The sequence below is a fragment of the Chelmon rostratus genome, chromosome 16, assembly GCF_017976325.1.
Source record: "Chelmon rostratus isolate fCheRos1 chromosome 16, fCheRos1.pri, whole genome shotgun sequence".
NCBI lineage: Eukaryota > Metazoa > Chordata > Actinopteri > Chaetodontiformes > Chaetodontidae > Chelmon > Chelmon rostratus.
Window position 1 is genome coordinate 16146776 of NC_055673.1, and position 20386 is coordinate 16167161.

The window sequence follows — 20386 nt, forward strand, 5'->3', positions numbered from 1 at the left end:
CTGTACACTATATATTTTTGCTTTACAATGAATGGCAATTAGTTAGAGGCTGCCTAGCATCTCCACAGTTCTCCTGTGATGTTGTTTTATTAAGTCAGTAGGGGTACAAATATATGAAGGGAACTGAGAATTGGTAAACTGATTTAGTAATTAATAGACTTGTCTTCAGTCGTAGAGACACCTGCTTCCTCCTCCTAACACCATCAGCATCATTGGTACTGCTCAGCATCCCGGAAGTTCAGCATCATTTGCTCTTTCAGGAAGAGACGCATCATCGTCACAGCTTTGACAACAACGGGGACAGTGGCAAAAACATCGGCCTGTCCGGCAGAATTTTCCTCTTTTTCGCAAGTGGAATTCATATGAAAAGGGTACCGTTTCAATTTAAAGCTGAGTTAAAGCCTGTAATTTTCGTGTCTTGAGTCAGCCAGCTAGCTGGCCGGATAGGATGATGTTTAGCTAGCCAGTGACTTGACACGACATGGCCTGTTCACAAGCTAATGTTAGCTGCCTAGCCACCGCAAATAAGATTATCCTGTGGCTAATTGAAGTAGTTTTATATTTCATAACTGTGCGTTGGCTGCGCCGTGAAGCATTTACTCGGCGTTGGTCGCTGTGGCTCAGTGTGCAAACGATGTTATGTTAGCTGGTTAGCTGAACTGAGTATCAGTTATGACTTAGTCTCTTTCACTTTCATTTATCTTACTGAGGAGTCCAGCGTCGGTTTGAATAGAAATGTTGGGCAGGAGGAGGTTTGTTTGTCTTTATTCGCATCCAGAAAAAGATGAGTGGATGGCAGTGGCGCAAAGCAGCTGCATCAGCAGCATCTGCTCTTCCTCTACTCCTGACCACCACCAAAGGCTCAGTTTGAGCTGTTAAAAATCGGCTGCCTTGCTGTGTGGTACTTAGTAACAATGTTAATAACAGTGGTGTGATGGTGTACGCCATCTAGGTGATGTAGTTTAGAGAGTCACATGTAATATGTGTCCTTTACTTAAAAAGGCACTCCAGCAATTTAGTATTACATTTTTAGGAAGTTGGGGGACTTGCAAGAGACAAATATATAATAAAAATAAAAGGTCTGAATTGATGTCTGGTCACTGCCTGGTAAAAGGCAAGGCTTTGACTCACCATACCATCACCATCTCTGACCCGACAAAGCTCCTCCAAAGCCACAGAAGACTCATGATACCCCTGTTTTCACAGGCTGAGTAGTTCTTTCTAATCATGACTAGTCAGTTGACTTTGGCAAGTAAATCATGGTGTTCCATGTTAGGTAAAAGTACAATACTCTATTCGAAGCAGAAGTCTTGATTTCACTCTTCCGTTATATACCTCTTCACAAAGGTCATAGGTCATTCCTAAAATAACACTTCTTTCCAAGCTTGATGTCATTTTAGGACCGTGCACCAGTTGCTAGGGGGACAGCCCTATCTTAAGCTCAAATATATAAAACAAAAGCTTTCTTTGTGCAGCAAACGTCACAGATTACAAGAAACTTTGTACCATGTTAGCTGCAGGCTTTGCTCTGCAAGATGGATCTATTAAATCAGGTCAGTTTTATCTATACAGCCCAAAATCACAAAATTGCCTCAGAGGTCTTTACAACACCCTCTGTCCTTAGACCCTTGCTTTTAAGTAGGGGTACGCCTGCCTAGAGGTGGATACATGCTGTGTACATGCATACTGTATATGCTCCACTTCTCTGCTGTGTCTTTTTCTACCACATACAGTATATTGTCTGCGATGGCGTGGAACCTCAAAAAAACATTCGAAGGCTGGTTTTTGACTACATCTTTACTTAATTTTGTCTTTTAGTTCTGTGTGTGCCACTGAAAGAAATACCTACACCTTTCCTTTACTCTTCTGTTTGTGAAACTCGTGTTCTCTGTCATCTGCTCTTTTGTCTTATAGACAAATGAAGTGACCGCCAGGATACAATGTCATCGTTCCAGGTGGTGGACTCATCACCAGGCAGCAGCGTCAGCGTCATGGAAACGTCCAACTTTGCCCACGTCATCTTCCAGAATGTGGGGAAGAGTTTCCTGCCCCAGGCACCCCTGGAGTGTCGCTACACCCTGACACCTTACATCGCTCCCCACCCAAAAGACTGGGTGGGCATCTTCAAGGTACATCACGCACACCACAGCTGCTTCAAAGACATCGTCCAGCGTGATCAATTAAGGGCCAGACTTTAATTCATCTGAATCATTTATGTTACAAAAAGAAATTGGGAGGCCTGGACTACTCTCAGCCCATTACATAAGTGTTTGTGACATGGATTATGTGTTAGGGCTTTATTAATTGGCTATAGGTTTGCAGTTGGTGCATTAACACATACATCTGCCTTGACAGTAACAGTTGAGCTCTTCACTACATACCTAATACCTCACCACAAGCTTTGGTGTGGTTGCTCTGCATGCAGATGGAGGAAGAGTGTACATGGTGGGCTGGTTGCAGTAGGTCTCGCTGGGGGGCAAACATTTGGTGCTCTTTATGAACCACTCTGATTCTTATTAGGACCTCTTTTCCCTCCACTTCACTTGTTCGTTCCCCTCTGTCTTTCCATCAGTCTCCCCTCTGCTTCCTGCTAACCAGCCTCCGCTCCGCTCTTTTATCAAGGCCATCAAATCTCACACGTAATTAACAGGAAATGTGAACTAGGAAACTTAATGTCTCGTAAAGTCAAAAGACAAACATTTTATTGTTGTTTAAGAACTGACATCAAATCCACCAGCTCAATTAAAAAGGAATAAAGACGCTGGGTTTATATGGAAAAAAGTCAATTGGAAAATTTAATTGTTGTAATCCACGCTAATGAAGCCCGTTTGATGGTCGGTGCTTCATGTCAGAGAACAAGCAGACTGCGCTCCATTAATCCTTTTGATGTACATGTCTGTCTGTTTGTGATAAATAAGGATAATTGTCTATTTAATTCTGGCAAAATCTTGGCACTGTGTGTATATATGTTGTTAGATTAAACCATTCAACACTTGAATATTTCTTCTTGTCAGTGGGGCATATATCAAGGGGTCAGTATTTCTGTGTGCTGTTCCAAATGATAATCGTCCCCTTTGACTATAACAGGATATTAAGTCATGTCACTGTACAGATGCTAATAAATCTTGTTTTTTGGCGTGAAGTTTGTCAGGGTGGTTGAGAACTCTATTGTCAAAATGAACAGGTTGGCGAATCATTAAAAATGATTGATTTGATTTTACTGAGCAAGGATGATCAACATGTTAATGAAAATTTTAGTCTTCTGTCATTGAAGTCTTTTTGCCTCCCAGAGGCAAAACCTTTGTGCAGAGATGACTCAGGGAGAGAGCATTTCCCCCCCTTACCTTTCACATCTATAGGCGTTACCTGTTTCAGAGAGAGACACTGAGCAATAAAGCTGACTAGCTATGAGGATGACTCAGACTGCACAGGCAGGCATTGCTCATTTGAGTTGTGCACAGACACCCCCTAGTGGCTGAAAATGTTCATAGTACCATAATAAGGACCCTGGTATAAGAAACGTGCTCCTCGATGGTGTTGCCCTCAAATAGTACTCGCATGCAGTGTATACACAGTAAACATTAACAGAGTGTAATCTAATCAAGCTAGACAAGTTTTCTTTTGTTTTCCAGCATGCTGACAGCATTGTCCTTACATTTATGATAAATTGCTCTGTAGTTTTCCTTTGTTTGTCCAGTGAAAGCCTGGTTTAGTTTAGTTTGATGGTTGACACACGCACGCACACACATACAACTCCCTAAAAAAGCCCCTTGGAGGTTTTTGGTTGTGGCATGTTTGTTGGGGCGGCAGGGAGAAACCTGTTGTGTAAGTGTATAATTAACGTGTCATCGTGCTGTTCCCTCACACCTTGGCTGAATGATTGATAGATGCTTTGCCTATGATTATTTTATAACATCACTCCCATGTTGGAATGCCACACCATACCAAACCAAATGTCAGTCAACTTCACTCTGCAATTAGCAAAATTATTTATGTCTGTTCTCTCTTAAGCAAACACACGTGAGCACACAAGCAAACCTGGCAGGGGTCCATCGCAGCCTGGGCTCTCACTGAGATGCAGTTGGATGTGGAAAGAATGTTCTTGGCCCAGGTTTTCACATTGACAATTACCATTTGTTTGGAGTGGCATTATACTCAACGTAATGGGTTGATAAGGCAAACACTACAATTAGATATCATGCAACAGCATTATCAAAACAGACATTTTGACAAATGTTTTGAGTAGCTCGGTTGATTTACTGTTGCTTCCCCATGCTTTGTCAGGTATTGGCCTATTCTTATTTTTCCCTTTATTAATTTTTAGCTCAAATTTATGTAGTAGGAAATTTGATTGTTGTTTATTTAAACATCAAACTGCATAAATGGTTTTAATGTGCACAAGGTAAAAATTTACTGGCATGTTATTTTTTAATCTTTGAAAGTTATGGGTCATGTTAAATTCAACAAAAGTAAGAGAGCCCCCCAGTGTCTGTTGCATCCTATAATTTCCAATATAACATAGTCAGCCAACTGTCTAAACATGTAATATTATACTATTACTATGGGGCAGCTGTCCAAACGAGATACTTTCTCTTGCGCCACTTTTTCTCCATTTTTAAAATGTAAAAAGTCCCATAGTGCCACAGGTGGTTGAGTTCTCCACAGCTCAACTGCAGTTATGCAATGTCACAAACATGTATCGCACATGTGAATTGAAATGAGGTGTGTGCGTGAGCGTGTGCGGTTGTGTGCGACAGATTTACGACGCAGGACCTGAGTTATGATGTTCACAACTCTCTTTCATCATCTGTCACCCAACAACACATGAAATCCATGGAATTACATCTCCCTTGCCATTTTGTGTAAAATTTTCACCTTTTCTTCCCTCGTTCTTATTTTTTTTTTCCCCCACTCTTCTCATTTCCACGTGGGTTGTTCTCTGCCGTCTCACGAGTCTGCGCATGTGTGTACACGCACGCAAAGCTGCATACACCCCAGCCCTCCCACCCCATTCTCACACCTTCGCTGCCCCTCTTTTGTGTGAGCCCAAAAGGGGCAGGAACTGAGGGGAAGGAGAGAGGAGGAAGAGGAGGTGTGTGGAAGAATGAGGGGGCATGGTTTTAAATGTTTCCATTCTTGCCTTGAACGTTGTATGTAATCCAGCTGTCTTTGTCCAGTGTGCTTTTGAAAATGTGATGTTGAAAAATGACAAAATGTCATCTGGATATTGACAATTTAAATTAATGTAGAACAAATGGTGAAATGTATGACTTTTTTTCCTTCATGATATCTTCTATTACGCTGTCCAGTCAGGCACTATTTTTTACTGTGGATCAACATTTTCGTTGTGGTTTATTTCCTCAGGTGGGTTGGAGCACAGCCAGAGATTACTATACTTTCCTTTGGTCTCCTATGCCTGAAAACTATGAACCAGGAAGTACTGTGCACAGGACTGTGGTGTTTCAAGGTACACACACACACACATATACACACACAGACTAAAACCACTATACAGACCCAGGGTATTCCAAAGTAACTCCTTCATTTTACGGCGCATATAAAAACCAGCACTTTTATTTAATAAGGGAACACAACCGCAAACGGCGGCCTGGGACCTGAGCACCTCTCAAACCACACACACACACACACAGGTTGAAGGCCTGCAAACTGGTTTTACTGGGCCTGGAACGGTCAGATATTACACAGTGAAAATATGAGAGCATGCTGTGGTGTGTCAGTAGTCAGTAAAACCGGTTGGCTGCTGGATGTTCTGTACTTAGTCCTCTGTCCCAGAGAACCAGGCCTAACATGTGGATGATTTGCTCCAGTGAGGATCTCACAGTGTCGCTCTGGGCTGTTTGAAATACTGGCACGTATAAATGAAGTGCTACCTATGGTAATATTGAATGTTTTTAGACAAATTAAAGTGTCATATCTTTTCTTTATTTTGGAGTAGAGCAGCTTGATCAGAACCTGGTTGGATGAAATGGATACTTCTTGATGAAATGAGCATTAAATAAAATGGAAAAGAGAATTTATCACAAATGCACACTCTCATCTCTTTATAGGTTATTATGTTCCTAAATCTGATGGAGAATTCTACCAGTTTTGTTATGTGACACATGCTGGTGACATTAGAGGAGCCAGCACACCCTTCCAGTTCAGATCAGCCACACCCACTGAAGAGCTGCTGACTGTTACCGAGGACGACAGCAACTCAGACATACTGGTCGTCACCACCAAGACTGGCCTGCTAGAGGTACACCTCATGAGATGAAGATCATTCTTTTTTAATTTTCCACCTTTTTGGTTGCCCATTAAAGGGTCCTATAGCAGGGTACTAGATCCCTAACAGATCCAGGGCTTCTGTTCTCTACATGACTTGAGATACAACACACAATATATCAACACAAATTGAATTTTATATAAACTTATATATAAACATTTTCCAGGTGTTTTCCAAATGACTCTTAACTGTGATTAAAAATGACAAAACCAAGTTGCTTCAACATCAAAATCTTCAGTGCATGGGTACTATACACCTTCCTTTTCTCTCCCCAAAACTCACCTCCTGCCTGGCAGCATGTGGAGGAGGCGCAGCAGGAGCGCAGGGAGCTGCTGAAGGCCATGCGTCTCCTACAGGAGGAGAAGCAGCAGCTGCAGGAGGAGCAGAAACGACTGGCCAGGGAGAGGGAGCAGGAGAGGGAGACATGCTGCCTACTGCGGACACACAACCAGGTTAGAGATGGCGATGGTAGGAAGTGATGGTGCAAGAGAGAAGTTGCGTGAGTTAGTGTATGCATTTGTTTAATTAAACTAATTACTAATTACTAATCAAAAGGTATTTGCGCAACATTGAGATTAACACCTCCTTACACAGGTGACCATCATCATTTTTTAAAAATTAACCATTATAGATTTGGAAAAAAAAATGCTGAAAATGTAAAATTATTAGTTTATTATTCAGAAGGAGTCAAAATAAAAAATACATTCTCTAAATTATTCAGCAAATTTGGGCAAAATATACTCTAACACAAAAAAGTCTCTAACAACAACATGGGGACTAAAGGTGAGTTTCAGTGTGTTTGTGCATGTGTGTGTTTATATGCAAGTGTGTGGGGGCGTGTACATGTGTAGGGCTGAGTGTGTACATAAACAGACAGTCTCTATTTGCACATGTGTGTGCGGAGCCGGTTCCTCACCAGTGATCACAGGTCTGAAAACTTCAAAGACCCGAATTTATGAATAATCTGCGTCCATGTTTGAGAGACACACAGAGAGAGTGTGTGTGTGTGTGTGCGTGTGCGTGCACGTGCGTGCACGTGTGTGCACACGTACCAGTCTCTCTCTCCCTCTTTAACGACCTGACTCAGTGGGCCAGAACGGAATCGGGACACAGTTTTCTCGGGCATCTGGCGTCAGGGACGATGCCATCGCAACCACAGAGTGAACAAACATGACGTCAAACACACACACACGCACACACACGCTCATACGTGCACACAAACTGCCCCCCTTCACTCTCACACACATTCAGGTTCCACACCACAGGGCCCCCTCTAATGTGCATTCACACATGCACAAGCGCGCACACAAACACAAACACGCTCATTATGCCACCCGCTCGCAAACCCTTTTAGTCTGTGTGTGGAATGAGAGGAGGGTAGTCCGCAAAACCGCTTGCCTGAAAAAAGAGCCCTGCCCAGCCTCAGGGACAAACACCACTCAGTCACGCGATGCAGTGGCCACTGCTTTCTCACTGTCTATTTTCTCCCCCGTCTGGCCCTCTCTTTCTCTCAATTTTTAAAGAGGGTTTTTTTCTTTTTTTTTTCCTTTTGCTAAACCAAGGTAAACAAAAATGCATTGGCGAACACTGATCAGAACAATAATTTCACAAAAGTAAACTTCCAAACTACCTCAATTTCATCTACTTTTTTCTCCTCCCCATTCGCTCACTCAGTAGGATGAGTCAGATTTTGGATTTTAGTGTTCTATGAGTTTCTCATTTGATAAGCAGTAACTTGGCACACACGCCTAAAAACAGTCAGCACGAGCAGCAAACTCAATGAAAGCAGAGAGCGGTGTGGCAGAACTGGGGGTGGGGTGGGGGGTGAAAACACTGCAACTTGCCAAGAGGTTTCTGAGTTTGAATCCAGTCTCTTATCGCCCCCTAGTGCAGCTCTCCGGTCTAGGCTCAGGGCAGGAGCAGGCTGCTTTTAGTTAGTCCGCTGCTCTTTTTTTTTTTTTTTTTTTTTATGAAGGACAAAGTCGCCATAAATTACGTGGTAATACACACACACACACACTCTGTTATTACCGTGCTGCTTTTCATTCAACAGGCATGTCCATCTGTAGATATACGACTTGTGTGAGTAGGGGTGTGTGTCTCTTTTTGTAGAGCATTTACAGTAGGTGTGTTAGCTCATGCCACGCTGATGAAAATATCCTGAGTTTAACATGAAAACATAAGTACATATTTTGTGGCTGCTAATTTTACGACTACACTTTTTATAAGGTCTTTATGCACTGCTAAAGTGCTTCCCAAACGCCAGCCGTAAAAATCATACAGTAATCCACGCAGAGCCAAGCCCAGAGGCAGACAGGCCGGAGTATGCATTGGCGTGTGCATGTGCACTCTGTCTGTTTCAGATTCATGGCCGTACTCTGCAATCTGTCTTGTTCTATGCCCTTGAAAGTGTAGCTGTGTGTCCGTCTTTCTGTAGCTCTCAGGTGTGTTCGCGTGAGTGAGTGAGTGAGTATGTGTGTGCACACTGCAAACAGAAAGCAGGGTGTGTGCAGAGGTATGTTGTTCTGTCACGACCAATATTAACTATGGATGATTTAATGTCCTTCACTACTGATTAGCAGCAAGTTGAAACAAAGCAATTCCTCAGCAGGCCTCACATGCAGAAAACAGACCTTGTATGATCTGTTGTACGCTAGCAAGAATTTGCTCTAAGGAGTTCACTGATACTAAAAGGGTTATGCCTGCCTGCATTCACTGCATGCTTTACCGTTTGTTCAATCTGGCACATCGCAGCAACTTCAGATGCTGAATGTGTGTGTCGCGTCACTCAAAAATCTCACATGAGTCATAATTTGTAACTGGTGTTTGTGATTGATGAGATAAGACTTTACTGATCCCCAGAGGGGAATTTCACATGTTACAGCTGCACTAGAAACACACTACAGAGGTTGGAAACCGGAAAAAAAAAATTCAAATGAAATAGTAAAACTGACTGAAGCAAGATTTAAAAGCTTTAAAAATACATGTAATATATACAGTGCAATATCTTTACCATGTACATGAATTTATGAATTTTTGCAAGCTGAAAACCCTAATTAGTCCAGTAGTGCAAATCTTAACTGTACAAAAACGGCACATTGTAACCTTCATGAAGGCTGTTGAAGTAGTGCACTGCTTTAATTGTGGCTACTGAGTGTTGGTACAAATGTTAAATACAATGTGCATGAAAGCATATAAAAACAAATCTATATAGCAGTGTGACATATACTATGCACTACATACAGTGTGCAACATGACCGTCACATGAAATCTTACCATCTGTGATTAAAAATGAGTATTTCATAACCTCCTGACTTAGTCCAGCGCTCTTTCTCATCTGCCAAGTTCAGCCCACTGATTTGGCGGCTGCAATTGGCTGTCGCGCCTGTCACTGTGATCCACAGCTGCTTCTCTGTCCCGTAGGAGCTGCTGCGCTCGTCGCAGGGCCTGTCAGAGGAGAGGGAGGAGGTGAGGAGAAGACTGACAGAGGCCACGGACCGGGTCCGCCAGCTGGAGGAGGACCTGCTGGGAGTCACCCAGAGAGGCCTGCAAAAGGAGACGGAGCTCGATTGGTGAGTACAGACTGCAAACAAGTGACCATCAGTCATCCAAAGTCATTCATTTCTGTGAGGACATGACTGTCAAAATGACTGTTTGAGGAGGAGCTCTTGCCTGCCTTCTGCTCCCTCGACAACGTCATCATTCCATTCATCTACACTGGACAAAATAATGCAAAGCACAAATCATACACTTACAGATAGCAATTAGATTCAGTCAACACATCCCAGATGCTGTGAAATTCAATTTTGGGTTTTTTCCCACAGATTTTGTAGTGTATTGCATTAAATGCTTATCTCTTCCTTTTCTTTCATCAACTTAGATGAGGCGTGACCATGCAGCTTAGCCTTCTGGCAAAAAATGATTTTGCCGACACTCAGTGGGTCATGGTTCTAATTTGGGAACTTCTACACACACATAGTATAATTAGAAAGGTCTTCTGAAGTTGCCAATTTAGTTCCTAAACAGTAGCATGATTGGCGTGAGAATTTGTGTAATATGATGACATTGTGGAATGTCTGAAAAAGAAAGCAGTACAAAAGTTATTTTCATCATTTTATGTCACAGCCTGCGTGATCGTCTGAAGAAGCTGACAGCAGAGAGAGACAGCCTGGAGAGCCAGCTGAAGAACGAGAAGGACGAGAGAGACCTCTACAAGGTGGGAGAGAGCTCCTCAGGGCTAAAAGGCCTGATGAATGGAAAGTGAATTTTGACCAACAAAGCCTGTGTGTCTTTACGCTGACTTTTGCGTTGTTTTCTCGCTGTGTATAGGCTCACCTGCGCAGCACCGAGCTGGAGAACACAAAGCTGAGTGCAGAGCTGCAGATGCTGAAGGCGGTGGAGCTGAACCGGGAGGTGACCATTGCCCAGTTCCAGGAGGAGCTGGAGAGGCTCAGGGCCTGCGTTGCCCAGCGGGACAGCCTGGAGAAAGAGCTGCTGGCACACAAGGCTGACAAGGTAGTTTGAAATGTCACTGCTAAGATCATCTAAACGGACTACACAGCCAAAATGTAAACGCAAGTAGTAAATTTGTCATCTATTATCTCATGTGGGATCATCTACATGAGCACAGCAGTGCATGCATCTGCACTTACATGTGTGTTTCTGTATAGTGGAATCAGCTCAAGTTCATATCATTTTCCTCTTCATGTCTTCAGACAGAGCTGGCCCATGTGCGTGAGCTCCTCCGTCAGACAGAGGAGCAGCTCCAGGCGTCCCGGCAGCAGGCCTCCCTGCTGGCATCGGAGCTCCGCGACTCAGCCAGCGCCCGTGACCACACAATGACCGAGCTGTACCGCGCCCGCTTGGAAGCTGACAAGCTCCGTGCCAGTCTAGCCGATGCTCAGGCCGAGTGCCAACGCATGGAGAGCCAACTAGACCGCATGAGGAGCACTGCACAGAAGGAAGTGGTCAGTGTCCGACTTCCTCGTTCTGTATCCTTCTCTTTCATTTTCTAAGCTGTAATAGGCGGGGCATGTGGGGATTCGGAAGCAAACCATGGAATTTCTTCTTTTTTTTTCCTGAGGGAATTTTCACATTATTTTTCAAAATTTGCTCTGAATTTCCTTCTGTCCAAGGGTGTTGGGACCAGTGGGGAGATGACACCCAGCATCTTGGTTGTGTCAGAGGCGGAGGCCGAGCTGCAGAGGGAGGTGGAGGAGCTGAAGCTGCGTCTTCACATGGCTGCTGAGCACTACAAGGAGAAGTACCGGGAGTGTCAGCGTCTCCGCAGGCAGGTGGCTAAACTGAACTCAACCGAGTCACAGGGGGTGAGTGCTGTGTGAGAAAACTCATATGAAAAGACAGGGCTAAAAATAAATGCTACAGGCAGAGCAGTTTATGCTTAAACCAGGAGAAATTACATTCTGATTATGCATTGTTCTTGTTGTTCTGTGTATTTTCGCAGGAGCCAAAGAGAAATGCATCCACCGAGACAACACAGGAGACACTGACCCCTAGTCCAGAGTCACCAACAGCAGGTATGTACGCACACACACACACACACACACACACACACACACACACGAGCACTTGTTTCCCTTGGATCCCAAATAAATAATGAAATACTCAAACTAGTTAAAGAAACAGTCATGTAACGTGTAATGATGAACGTTGCGTCATGCAAACGGAAAGCTAGAAATACAAGATTTTCCACTAACAGTGTCCTCAGTCGACAGTAATGCATTTCAATCGCATGACATAATGAACAGAAAGTGTTCTGACTCATTTTTACTTGACTGGACAAAAACTCTTTCTATGCTGTTACTGTAGCTCTCTTTGCCGAGACACGCCAACATGCATACCTCAAAACAACAAGGCAATGAAAAATCAGACAGCTATCTTTGAAATACAGGAATTAAGCCCGGGTGACGGATAGTGATTACACCATAAACAACAAAAATGTTGAAAGAGTTTTATCATGGGAAAAAGTGATGGTGTTGAAATATCCATAATTAGCACTTCATTTTGAGTGTTCATACTTGAGAGACTGTCCTGCTAACTATATAATCTTCTGTGTTCTGCTCTTACTTTCTGTTTGAACAGGGAATATAGCTGCTGCAGTCCTACAAGAAGCTGTCGGGATGACAATCACTCCAGAACTTAATCACAGGGAATCTGCACATACAGATGCAAATATCAGCACAGAGAAGGAAGAGAGACAAAGAGAGAAAATGCCAGAGGAGAGGGCTGAGGTGGAGGCTGAGGGAGACGCAAACCGAGGAGAGGACAGACCGAAAGAAGACAAAGAGAAAGAGGAGAAGAAGGACAGCCTGCCGGAGGAGAGCCTGAGGATGACGAGCTGGGTGGAAGTGGAGAACGAGAGGCCGAGTGCCCAGGAGGACAGCGAGGTGGAAATGGCAGGAAAGGAGGAAGTCGAGGATGCGAGGGATGTTGTGGAGGGGAGGAGCATGGGGGAGGCAGAGAAGGAACAGACCCGCTCTGTGGAAGAGGAGCTGGCGATGATGGAGGAGAAGTGGAGGGAGCAGTGTGCGATCAACGAGACGCTCAAACAGCGGCTGGCCAACGAGGAGGAGCGATTCAGAGTAAGATACACGCTTACACAGAGTGGCTGGAAATATGAGGGATCAGTACGCTCCCAGTGCTCAGCAGCTCTGTGTAAGCCTTTAAGCAAAGCAGCTACTGTAGCCCGAGTGCAGCAAAACATTTGCTAAGTATAGATTAGAACAGCACATACACTACAGTGTAGGTTGGCATTTGCGAAAGGAAGCCTCTCACGCAAACTGATTCTATTTGTCATTATCCTCACTGCAGAAACAGTAACTACTTTTTTTCGTGCATCAGATCTGTAATCCCTATTCTCCCCTTTCAAGAGTCAATTTTCCAGTCCATTTAGTTTGGGTCTTGTCTATCACTGGATGTAAGTACACAAACAAAGAAGTTGTTTGAATTAACTACGGTACAAAGTTTGTTTTATCTTACCTAACACAGGTTATTTTGTTTGCAACATATTTCTGACTCATTTTATAACTACATTTTGATGTATTTAACAAAAAACACGTTAGCAATCTCAGATGAGCCCAGTGTTCTGAGTGTCTTTTATGCTGCGTTTGGGCTTTTACTATTGATTAACTGAAGTATTTATTTGTTTAGTCCATAAAATGGCACAAACTAGTAAAAATGCTAATCCTAAATTCCCATTGCCCAAAGTTCCAACTTTAAATTAATTACATTTACAGTAATATTAAACGGGGAAATGCAGCAAATTCTCACATTTGACAGGCAGGAACCAGCAAATGCATTTTTTGCTAAATTTTGTTTGGTAAATTACATCAGTAGTAAGCAGTAAATCATCAGAATCGATGATGAACAGTTTTCTATTTCAGTAGGGTAATTGTTACCGCACTGTACAAAATCCAGACGACACACAATAAACCAAGTCTTTTAAAAAGAGCCTTATGGATGCTGACTCAAGGAGAGAGCGTATAGCAAGTGGCCACAGAGTAGCGAATGTTCATCATGTTTATTTGAGCATGCATTAATCAGAGTAACCGGGTTACTTCATGCATGCACACATAGCCCCTGCGTCCATGCCACACATGAGCCATTCTGTGTGGTATGTGTGTGTGATTCGATGCAAGCTCCTGAGCTTGTTGCATCTATGTGGGCCTGTTGCATTTTGCGTGCGAATGTCCTGCCAGCATTTAATCTCCATGAGTGAGTGTGTGTTTATCTGCGCTGTAAATAAGGCTCTCCCTGTCTTTGATAGAGTCTCCTGTCTGAGGCAAATGCCCCGGGCCCCGAGCCGCTCTTAATGGCCCCGGAGACTGACAAGAGAGGCAGCCGCAGAACGCCATGCTTTACGGCTGTTTACATCAGCCACCCAGAGGACGGAGCGAGGGAGAGGAATAGACGGGGAGAGAGGAGTGGGAGTCGGGGGCACAGAAATACATTGTTGCAGAATCCCTTCACCTGAACTTAACCCTCTAATGCTGCGCCGTAAATTTGTGAAAGAGGAGGAGAGCGAGAGAGGACAAAAGGAGATGAAAGAGAATGAGGGGAACAGAATTTAAGAGTGAAAAAAAGTAGGATAGACAGACAGTCATGAAGCAGAAAGAGAAACTGAGAGAGGAGGGGATTTGGAACCTTTGTAATGGGATGAAATGAGAGAAGAGCAGGCAACTAGTCATGTAAACTATCCCACAGGGTCAGTCCTGTTAGAAAGTAAGAGATTTACTACGATCCCCCGGCCGGCTCCAGCCTGCAGTGCCCCTCCAGCCTGCCCTCGACACGCGCCATGTTTCTGTGGCTTTAGCTGTGTGTTTTACAGTAAGCACCACACATTTGACCCCGATCCAGGTTAAATAAAACTCAACCGACCAAATATTATGATCATTTGCCTGCCTGTGTGCATGCTGACTGATATTCTTCTTCGTCGACACAAATAGAGTGGAAATCCAGGCTGAGAGCAGGGAAAGGAAGGGATGAGTGAATCTATAAGTGAGTTATTTTAGTTACCTTTTGAGCTGAAACAAATAGTTTATCAATTAATTAGTCCTCTGGAAAAAAAAAAAACAATTGGCAATGAGATTATGTTTCCAGTTTCTTCAATCTGAGGATTTGCTAATTTTCTGTCTTTGGTATCGTTGTCAAGTGAGTATTTTTGGGTTTTGGACTGTTGAGCAGACAAATAACACTTTTTCTGTTTTAGTGGACTGTGATGGACATTTTTAACTATTTTTGAGATTATAAATGAATTAATTTGGCACCATAGTAACTGATTAATTGATTCTAAAAAAATTGCTGACTTGGTTTCACCCCACAGTGTTGATGACGCTGTCATGACCCCCTTTCAGATTCAGAATCTGATTGGTCATTGAAATGAATGTCATTTGTTGTACAGGTACAGTAATTCCAAGGTGCATTATTATGAACTGTGCCCTGATGTTAATGGGTTTGTATTTGCTTTCCTTGTGTGTCTGTAGGTGCAGATGGCAGAGCGAGCCGGGGAGGTGACGGAGCTGAAACGCAGCCTCGCTCAGGCCCTCAGAGACAAGGAGCAACTACAGGAGGTAAAGCAGCAGCACCCAGTGCACACTGTTTATCTTCACAGATGAAGCAGTGCAGGTTTACATCATGAATGTCAGTTAATGGTAATAATTTTATTTTAATAAAGCTTCTGACAGAGATTTAATGCAGGCTCTCAACTGAAGTCCTCAGCAATATCATCACATTCTGTGATGAGCACATCAGTACAGTGTATGAACTCCTTCTGTAGCCATTCCTACCCTTCTCCATACTCCCCACCACCCACTAACTAATACATCTATACTTGCTTCTTTCGCCCGTCGGTACAGTGCCATTAGACAGTGCAAATGCCACCCGACGTGTCTGTTTCACCTTCCCAACCCTGGTTTAAATGTTAAACCTGATAGCAGCGCGCTAATGAAGTCATCAAGAGAGGAGGTCAGAGGGGGGAAGAGCGAGAGGAAGGAGGGAGGTAAAAGAGGGAGAGGGCGAGCGCCTCCATCAGCAAAGCCAGAGCATAGGGAGCCAGAGTCTGACACCCATTACAGTAATGAGTAGGGTACTAATGCGCTTGCTTCAGATATAATCACAAAGGGCAGTAACAATGTAGAGGGAAACTTATCTCTGAGCTGGAAATGCTTAATCGCCGTGTGGTTCCAGTGGTGAAAATGTGCTTTGGAAGCTTTGACTTTCCTTCACACAGCTATTCTCATCAGTTCTTCTCTCTTTTAAAACTATTTAATATATAGAGGGTAAAAATAATGAAATGAATAATGAAAACTATGTTTGTCTTGCTGTTTGGGCAGCATACTGAGTAACAGGAAACATCAACTTAAAAGACACGTTGACAGGATGTAGTTATCCCTCTGAGGTACTGTGACACTCAGGGCTCGATCTTGCCCCCCTTCCAGGAGCTGCAGCGCTACATGTCCAGGCAGAGGGAACAGGAAGTCGGTGTTCAGGGTGCTGAGATGAGGCAGCCGATGGTGCTGCGCTACCCCCTGCCATACCCTCAGGACCCCTCTCCTCCCCCACTGGTGCCACAGAGGCCAGCTGAGTTGCAGTACGGCAATCCCTACTCCACTGACACCTCGAGAGGTGGGAGGAATTTAAACGTCATTGCTCCGTGTTCTCTTCACTCTGCACCTGTCTGCTCTCCTTAAGTTATATTTCACTGTCTTCTCTCTCTAGACCGGGCAGACGTTGCGCTGTCTCCAGAACACATGTCCCGTCCTCCACCTGAGGCCCCACCCTGCGCCCCTCCCTGCGCACCCCCGATCGCGCCGCCGAGTCCGGGCCCCGGGGCACCAGGCTGGGAACGAGAGGTGGTCTGCATTCAGCCCTCCCGCACCACAAGTCCCCCGGAGAGCCTGGAGCATCCACTGGAGGAGCCACGAAATGTAAGTGCATGCAGACTCGCTGCCACTGAACTAAAACCCAGGCTGGTGTGAGCTTTATTAAAAAGCCAGGCATGGATGATTGGAATTATTAAATCACTCATGCAGCTGATTATGCACAGATAATGCACGTATGAATAGAATCAGTCTTAATTGGACATGTTTTCTGCTCAGGCACCATAATTGATCACAGCATCAGGTTGATCTCAGTGCAGCTGTATGTCCAGATATCCTCTTGTAGAGCTTTTAAAGCAACATAAAAGACAAACTAACTGGGATCCCAGTGTTTGCCCTCCCACCCTCGCTTTGTGTTTTCAGCATCCAACCTGCTGCCACAGTAATCCCTCTCTCTCCATCTCTGGAGTGCTCCTCCACACTGCATGAAATGAATTAGTAGTTTGCCCTTAAAAGATGAAGCTTAGAACTAATTTGCATAAAGCTCTAATTAACGTCACTCCCTCAGAGCTCAAGAGAAACGGAGATAACGGGCTTGGAGAGTAATTAGGGGAGATTTTGCAAAGGGACAGACCTTAGATCAGTTTGTCAGATTATATCTTTGGTTGTTTGGGAGAAAACTGTAAATAGAGACTAACGAGGAAGGCTTACTGTGTGTTGCTCCATAAATAGAAACAACAACACACACCTTCACGCTCATATGAACCCATTTTCTCCTCTTTTAATAAACATCTTTTAAGGTTGTGTGCAGTGTGTATGAGCGAATAGATGGGCTTCATTTTCCATCCTTTTGTGTTTGTGTTTCATCAGGCTGCCGATGGGGCTCAGTCATCCTGTGATCATCAGTCCAGTAGACGGAGTGAAAGCAGGAGCAGCTTCTGCTTTGACTCCAGGTAGTGTGCCTACCCACACGCATAAAACACGACTTAAGAATAAATGGACTTTTTGTGTTTCACTTAAAGGCACGTGAAGAAACAAGATTACACAAGCAAAGACAAGGACATCAATAAAAATGGATAGCAAAGAAAAGTCCCATTCAAGGGTAATTATGGTACTTTTAAACCTGGGCACTATTTTTACATATTTTGGGGTCTAAATGACTAATCGGTACAAAAGGTAACTTTGGTGTTTCAGAGGGTTTGAATCCTAACTAACATGTTCAAAGTCACGCAGCAACACATCAGACTAACTGATTGAAGCAGTGGTAGACCAGCAACTCCCATGTTCTGTGAGGTAAAGTTACTGTTTTTGTTAAAGGAGTCTGGTGGCTTATAAGGTCTATCTCTTTAGGGGTCCTTTCCATTTCGTCAGACACTTAGAATAACAATCTGAGCCTTTCAGTGGCAAAAACATGGACGTACTGTACTTTAACAGGCACATTTGCCCCTAAGGATTATGTTGCAGCCATTGTCACCTGTATTACAGCTCTCAGATGAGGTGATCTGCTTGATTCTAAAGCTTTTTGTACCTGTTGGTCATTGAGACCCCAAAATATATAAAATTACCAGAAGTACCCTTTAAGTTAGTCAAACCCTGTGTCAGTGGTGAGCCAAACAAGGCTAATGAAAAATAAAAAGAAGAATTCTTCACTGTTGGGCCTGTAGTGACTCGCTGGTTGTTTCCATGATCATGTGTAAGCCAAGAGTTGAATTTTCATCCCCACAGATCTAAATTTATCACCTTACTATAAATGCGCAGATTCAGGCATTTATGACTTCCAGCTCCAGAGGATTACAAGAATGCATCATCGTATAAAGGAACCGTTTGACATTTTGGGAAAATTGTTTCCATTTTGTTGACAAGCTGTCGTAGCTGTCCAAACAAATAATACCTTTCTTTGTTGTTGTTTTACACAATAACGTACAAACAAAAAGGGAAGAAATTCTGGATTGACCGTCAAAAACATGCAACAAGCAAAACAGTTACAGCAGCAGAGGAAGGGGAATTGTACATACAACATATTAACACGTACATACAATTGCATATATGCCTATGTGTGCACATGCACAATATGTACATGCCATATGTAGAACGGACACAGACACTTCTGTCTCCTTCTCCTCCTCCAGGAGCGACGTCCACAAGCGCTGCCCGTTATGCGAGGTGATCTTCCCGCCCCACTTCGAGCAGCGCAGCTTCGAGCAGCACGTGGAGAGCCACTGGAAGGTCTGTCCCGTCTGCTCCGAGCAGTTCCCCCTCAACTGCCAGCAGCAGCTCTTCGAGAGGCACGTCCTCACGCACTTTGACGGCCACGTGCTCAACTTCGAGCAGATTGAATGAAGGGCGCTGAGGGCAACCGGAGAGGTCTGACATACTGTATGGGTAAACGTGTGTTGTCAGCTATTAGTTCATTTTGATTAGGATTCGGTTAAGTATTCTTGTTAATATACAATCATTAGCACTTTTTTTGCAATCTTAACAAAGGTTTGAAAGAATGTAGTCCACTTTTGAAAGGAAGCAGAGTTTGTCCTACTCCACCAAGGTGTTTATTAAGTAGGGTAGCTTTCACCTTAATACACAATAGGTAAAAGGATCCGCAACACTCGGGAATAGTGCCATGGTCCTGAACTTTTTCATTCATCGTTTTTTATGCTCATCCTGCCGCTTCGAGGTTGCTAAAACACTGCTGGTAGCGCATGCATTTATTCTGTGTTCACAACAGTTCAAAACTACAGCACTTCAAGCTAGAGGGGTGAATTGTAGCAGGAGCTGGAATCAGAAAAAAACATTTTAGTATGCTGATGTCCCCGTTCTTTAACTGCCCTGAACATGTCTTCACGAGTAGGATTCTGTTGTGGTAAAGCGGCCAGGAAGTCCTCATCCTTTAATTGTCTACATGATTCAAAGAGTTTGGAAAGGCTGGAGAGAGATAAAAGATTTTTTTTTCAAGTGTAAATGCAGAGCGAGATCTGAATATGTGATGTCTTAAAGAGTCATCCGAGTGTGTGTGTATATCACTGAAGAATGGTGTGGTGGAGATTTTTGTGACTTGAATGGGAAGTGACTTCTCCCAAACTACAGTACTACCGTACATATGATAGTGTTTTGCAAAGACGTCAGATGGTTTAAACAAAAGCAGCACTATGTTTTCATGTATCTGCACTAAATAAGGCTTTATTCTGAATGTACTGTACATATGAAAATGAGTATAAGTTGTGGCAAGACTTGTAAGTTACTGTCGTGACCCTAACACCCCCAGCCCCCACCCCCATCTTCCACTTGTAACTTCCCTCATGTTTTGGTGATGACACAATGATGGACCAATGATGTTTTACTGCAGTAAGACGCTGGGAAAATAGGCTGCAGGACTCTAAGTTACAGACACTTTTATTGACATGTACTTCCACGTTTTAAAATTAGAATTGTGACGAAAATCATAGCTTTGTGTGCAGGTCCACATCATGAGAGTGTCATTTATGCGTGTGTGTGTGTGTGTGTGTGTGTATGTTTCCACAGGGCTCCATATCACTGCTTGTCTATTTTCTTTCATTACAAAGTGACCCCTGACAGTGTTGTGTTCAGGCTTTAAAAATTGCACATGCCCAGTAATCACAAGGCAAACGTGTGTGTGTCATGTGTCTGATGCAGCCCTTTTCATGTGAGAATGTCACAACGGTGGTTGAAGTGTGTACTGCAAAGATCTTTATGAATAAACTAAGCTTGTCTAAATGCACTCAATGGTAAAGTCTCTCGTTTGGGTTGA

The 20386-nt window shown here is 43.7% G+C and overlaps 1 protein-coding gene across 1 annotated transcript; it reads left to right on the forward strand.

Moving 5' to 3' along the window:
• Window positions 1-249: 249 nt before the first annotated feature.
• On the forward strand, window positions 250-20350 carry tax1bp1a (Tax1 (human T-cell leukemia virus type I) binding protein 1a). The gene is made up of 17 exons (XM_041956026.1): window positions 250-371; window positions 1915-2129; window positions 5365-5467; window positions 6069-6259; window positions 6583-6738; window positions 9710-9858; window positions 10412-10502; window positions 10616-10801; window positions 11002-11253; window positions 11422-11613; window positions 11751-11823; window positions 12389-12888; window positions 15289-15375; window positions 16243-16429; window positions 16523-16731; window positions 17494-17576; window positions 18753-20350. The coding sequence occupies exons 2-17, from the start codon at window positions 1941-1943 to the stop codon at window positions 18961-18963; spliced, it is 2859 nt and encodes a 952-aa protein (XP_041811960.1). The 5' UTR covers window positions 250-371; window positions 1915-1940; the 3' UTR covers window positions 18964-20350.
• Window positions 20351-20386: the final 36 nt, after the last annotated feature.